At 41.4% G+C, this 5,923-nt stretch overlaps 1 protein-coding gene across 1 annotated transcript; it reads right to left on the bottom strand.

Moving 5' to 3' along the window:
* Positions 1–311: 311 nt before the first annotated feature.
* Positions 312–4,591, bottom strand: LOC105702922 (hexamerin). The gene is made up of 6 exons (XM_012430883.1): positions 4,385–4,591; positions 3,367–3,700; positions 2,692–3,107; positions 2,049–2,365; positions 1,486–1,838; positions 312–721 (listed from the first exon to the last, which is right to left on the bottom strand). Exons 1-6 carry the CDS (start codon positions 4,589–4,591, stop codon positions 312–314), a joined length of 2,037 nt encoding a protein of 678 aa, XP_012286306.1.
* Between the last annotated feature and the right edge of the window lie 1,332 nt (positions 4,592–5,923).

Genomic DNA, 5,923 nt, shown 5'->3' with positions numbered 1-5,923 from the left:
AAAGTACCTGGTCAGATTCACCACGAACAACTTAGGCATATGATAGTCAAAATTACTTATGTTAAATATGTTGGAGCATTTTCAATTAACTTCAGAGTAATGGTACTTAATAATTTATTTTTACATTACCATAGGTATTACTTTCTGACTTGTAATCATTGGACATTGGATAGTGGATAGAACGTTTCAACAGTAAAGACTACAGTTGAACGTGGAAATCATTCGACTTTATTAAAAAAGCATCATGAACTACACATCGGTTAAATAACCCGAAGCTCGGTGAGAGCAGCCGGTCCTATAACGGCGGATACTCAGACGGTGAGGTTCAGCTCTTCTACATCTTTGTGGTAGATGACAACGTCTTTGAAATACATGTTCGGTACGCTAAAGTTGTAAGCATGCACCGGCCTGTCCAATGGGTAGCCCATGGATTTGCCATCCAGAACTACGTTGCCCCAGATCACGGAGTCGATCTTCTGAGAATGCGTGTCGTCGAACTGGCTGACGAAGACGAATAGCTTGAATGGCATACCCTCTTTCTTGCCCTTAGGGAGCATCAAACGGTCAGGGTATCCGTAACGGGGAGACTTGTAGGGGAAGGCCTCGCTGCCTTCGATGGCTTTTAGGGTCTTCTTGTAGAAGATGTCGCTGGCAACCTCGTCGGGAACAACGTAGATCGACTCGTGACTGCTGCGCTCGATCTTGTTGATGCCGGCCTTGACTGTAATCAAAATATACCGTGAATCAAAGAATTCAGAAGCCTCTATAGAAGCCCAGAAGGATACAGACGTTTGTAGCTTGATAAATAGTATAAATAGTTAGTTAGTCAATGGATGGCGGCGCTGTAATCATCTCTCCGTCTCATAATCTTACGGCGATATGTAGCGGATTGCATTCTTTCTTCATCTTACACACAGTACTCGCCATTCTACATGCATCTCTCTTCCTCCCGCATGTAAGATACTGTTGGCTAACACATGCGATCTCTTTTTTACCCCCCACTCCTGGTTTGTTAGCCAACTTTTAAAGCATCAAGCGCTGACATAGGGTCTAGGTTTCTATGGAACTTCTGAATTCTTTGCGGGAGTAGAACCGCTTAAAGTTAGAACATTGTAGAATGTTCTGACTTAAGGGGATGTGAAAGTGGCATCTGAGAAGTCAATCGTTCATGAAACTTTTCTACGAATTGGGTGTACCGAATAGTATCACACTTTATAAAGTGAACGTGGAGGCTTTAAGGAAGGTCCCGATACCCATGAAATTTCATTTTTTATACAAAATTTGAAAAATATCTGTAAACCAATTTAAAAAAAATTAAAATTTCATTGGGATCAGGTCAGAATTTCCCTTATAGCCTTCATGTTCACGTTGTAAAGTTTGAATCGATTCGGAGCCATTTTGGAGAAAAGTTTCATAAACGAAACTTCTCTGACGCCACATTCGCATCACCTTAAACGTCGTAAGAGCGATGAGCAAGGTACTAACGTTCAACGACCCATTTGTCGACTTCCATGAAGTTCATGTAGTTCTCGCTGATGTCATGTTCGTAATGATGAAGGTCATATTTGGGTCCAAGGAAGACGCGGACGGTTGCCTTGGTGTTCTTGTCGCTGTTCACGGTGATGTGGTAGGTGAACGGTTTGTGGTTCAGGCGGTACTGACGAGCCTTGATGATGGTGTTCTGAGCATCCTTGTAGTTGTGCACGCCTACGGCATTGCTGATCATGGACTCGAAGTAGTCGAAGAAGGTCATGAGCTTATCTACTGCCACGGATTCTACTTTAACGCCAGGGAAGGCCAACTCGTCGTGAGTGTAGGCGGGAAGATGCGCCTTGTATCTGAAATTACAACATAATTGTATAATTGTTTTCACTTTCTTCCAGAGTCGTTTACCGTAGTGCAAATTGAAAATTAAACGATGATGTTTCACGGATAATGCGTAATCGTGGACATTTCTGGGTAAAATGGCCCCAGGATAAATTTAGAATATGATAATTGTGCGAGGAAATGCATTTATGGATCAAGTGGTTGCACTCAAAGTGTCGTACCGCATAAAGTAGGTGACGATTTTCTTGTATAATCTGTAGAAGGCAGGGTCTCTGCAGCTGGTGCTGAAAATTTCAAGGGCACTGGGAGCGGTCTGGTACTTCGTCGTAGGCTCCAAGCTGAAGCCGAGGATCTTTCTGCAGAGTTGGTCCAGAGATCCGTAGAATTTGTAGTTGTAGGAGTCAGCGTTTCCTTCGATTATGTTACCGAGGATGTCGAAACCCTCGGGGGTGTAGATGTCAACGGGCTTGTGGTTCTCGTCGAAAACGTATCCAATGTCAATGGCGGCGCTGATGCGTGTTTCGTAATCCATAACGTCCTGAAACGTTTAAGAACCATGACGAGTTAAAGAGCAAATTGCATATATAACACATGAAACATGAAATAATTCTCATTCTTTTAACTCAAGCATATCAAACGCGTTAAAAAGAATAGCGTTGGAATTATCTAGAACCTGGGATTCCAAGTTCACGGATATTTTGTTTGCAGAAGTGATTAAATTAAACTTTGACTCGTTCTTCCAGATTTAGATAGAGCGTTTAAAAGATGAACGTTTAACTGACTGACGTTTTAGCGAAACCCCAAATTTATCTTTAAAAATGTAGCAACCTAGTTTTTAGTTAAAATTTAAAGAATGCAACAAACCTTAACGTGTTCGTATTTCTCCAGGGGAATTTCAGCTCCTGAGTGACGTTCGGGGAAGGGAAGACCATTGTGGTAGGTCAGGGTTGGGTAGTATCCAGTGACAATGGGTTTGTGCCAGTCTAGGTGCTCGATCTCTCCCATGTTGTTGGAAAGACGTTCGAAGTAGTAACGGAGGAGCAGTTGTTTGTGGTTGAAATAGTAAGATTCACCACGGACTCCCTTGGGGAAGTTGTATTCGGCAGAGTTCATCCAGAAGGGGAATTCGTGGGTGGACAGGAAGTAGTAGTAGTTCAGGCCAATGTCTTCGGTGTAATAGTTGATCTGATGCTCGTGGTCCTCTTGATGGTTCAGGTACCATCCGCTGTAATTGGCGTGTACAACGTACAGGTCGACGCCACCAGCGCTTTTTTTCGCGGCTGGAAAACAACGTTCATTCAAACAAAGTCGATATTTTTCTAAATCATGTTTCCAAAAGCAAGACCATGAGCTATCACCTGGACTTGTAGAAAATTTGACTCATTCAAAAAAAACTTCAACTTTGGCAACAGGTTCTTAAGTATCCAACTACACCAACCATTTTCTTTATCGGTTCAAACAATATTTGCAGAGAAATCCGTTACTTCTTGAAATTAGCCAACATGACCCTGAATGAAAAGATTGAATGAAGGACTTTACTTGTCTCTCCCATGCCAATGTGGTGTCCCTTCTGGATCACTTCCGTGTTGTAGAAGAAGTTGGGCATGACTTCGTACATTGGTGGTATGCGGACGTATTTGGTGTCTGGTCGGTGGAGTACGGCAATCGACAGAACGTAAACGTACATGCCCTCGTTTACGTTGAATCTTGCCCAGACTGCGGTGTTGTAGAAGGTGTCAAAGTCCTTGGCGTAGTAGAACACCCGGAAAAGGGCCATGGCTTCTTCATAGTGTGCTGGATACAGGACGGAGAAAACCTCCCCACGTGGAAGCATGCCATATTTCCAGCGGCTGACGAACTCGTTTACTGCGGCCTAGAATCGTTTGTTATATACTAATGCAATTAACAACGGATAATTTTGGGATAAAATGTATTTAACTCAAATAACTTAATACTTGATACAAAAATATTAGAGAAAAAACTGTTATCTATTGTTCCAAGTTGATGCAGGAGTAAATCCACTGGTAAGTGATAGTTTTGAGAAAAATCATCGGATGTACTATAAATCAATCAAATTCAGTTTGGTCCAAGAATATTATTAAATCCGTTAAAGTCTCTCACTTTTTCAAGTGAATCAACTTTTCATTCCAAGCCGTTTATATCTGATATAAAAATGCTTCCACTACGGAAGATCTTATACAGAAAATCAATACAATAATGATTATGAATAACAAGACCTAGATGAAAGCTCGAGAAAATTGAATATCGTTTCAAGTTTATATCAATTTCATTCAATCGACTCTACATTTTATTTTGTCGATAATTGGAAGTAACGATCTTTTTCTAGCAAGAATTCCTCTTTTCACGGAAGATGATTTTTTTCGCTCAGTGTACCGCAAATTACGAATGGCAATGTTCTTTACGGAGATTTGATATTTTTTCATAAAATGCCCTATTTCAGGTGAAAAATACGCTTTAACCAGGAAATAGACAATTTAGGTAATGCTTTATCCTATTCAGAAGGATGCCACCTTTCCGTGGCTTCCTGGGGATATACCTTGTTGGTGTAGGAGTCAACGTTGTCCTCGATGCTGTAGGAACGGGCTTTTTGGTAGAGTTCAGGGTGGTAGACGGTAGGCTGGTCGACGTGCCAGAAGAGCTCGTAGACGTTCTTCTGCTTTATCAAGAACCCTTTGTCAGATACCGCGTACTGTGCGCATACCAGCGACACGCATGTCAACGCGAAGACCACCAGGTTCCTCATCTTTAGTCTTGGCCTTCTTTCCGTGTGCTATCCGACCGAGCTTACGGTCTAACCACGTCGAAGTACGCCCATCGGCCCATTTCGATATGTTTTATACCGATCGTTCGATCGTTCTATCGGGGACCTCTGACACCCGAAAATCTGCACGGACGTCAACCTTCGAGGTGACCGACGACGATAATCGGCTGCGGTAAGATTAGAGAAATCCTGGACTGTGCTGACACCATATCGGCCTGCAGGTCGCATTATCGAATGCCCTTTGACACCGTGCAAATCCGGGATGCCACCGCCAACCGGTACGAATTTTCTGGCATCTCGCGTACCTTTCCTCGATTTATCTCTTATGTGTCTTAAAAAGATGTACATGCCAGAATTTAAAAGGCTACTTTTCGGGGACTTTTCAGCTACTTTTCACCGTGCAAATCCGGGATGCCACCGCCAACCTGTACGAATTTTTTTGGCATCTCGCGTACCTTTCCTCGATTTATCTCTTGTGTCTTAAAAAGATGTACATGCCAGAATTTAAAAGACTACTTTTCGGGGATCCTTAATCGGAGGCAGTTATCGGGAAGAGGGATCTATGATTAATACCCAATGGTCGGGGCAAATAATACAGAATTACGACAAACTGCAACTCGTTGTCGCTGAATGTGTAATAACGATAACTATTGTTGGTTTTGATGATTACTCGAACATTCTATATTAATCTCTATCTTTTGCGTGCATGTGCTGCGATCACTCTGTTTTTTCAACACTAAGTGTCGTGGGGGTATTAATAGTTGTTTAGTTATGTCAAGCTGCTTTAATAATGAGTTGATAAACGGTGCAGAAATTGCAACATTCAGACATTTCGTCGATGAGACGTTCATTTACTTGTACGAAGGAATGGATGGATATTAAGTGTAACAAATGTCATTATTCAGTCGGAAGCTTTTTATTAGATATGTACGTTCACTTTACATTATAGTATTTTCACATCGAATTGTGTTAATGCTTTCAACAAATATTTTGTTCTTTCTACCTCAAATGCTATTGATAGAAAAATATTTATTTCAGATTTCGAATCCTGAGAGTTGTGTACATTACATTTTCGTGTGGGCTGTTAGTTAATAATATTATGTTGTATAACAAGGGGCATTGTATTTTTGTTGAACTTCTTAATATTAGCATTATACCATTTCAACGAAAGTATTAGTATGTGGCGGGTCAAGATTTCACTTGAGTGTACCGAATAAGGTGAATTTGAACATTCACCACATTTAAGCAAAATATGTTAACATTGCTATGAGCTTTGGCGATAAAGGATCAAATATATGATCAGATGTCGGCAGC

This window comes from Orussus abietinus, unplaced genomic scaffold (assembly GCF_000612105.2).
Source record: "Orussus abietinus isolate OABI.00-Male unplaced genomic scaffold, Oabi_2.0 scaffold140, whole genome shotgun sequence".
In the NCBI taxonomy this organism is placed as follows: Eukaryota; Metazoa; Arthropoda; class Insecta; order Hymenoptera; family Orussidae; genus Orussus; species Orussus abietinus.
This window is presented reverse-complemented; position numbering and strand designations above follow the sequence as displayed.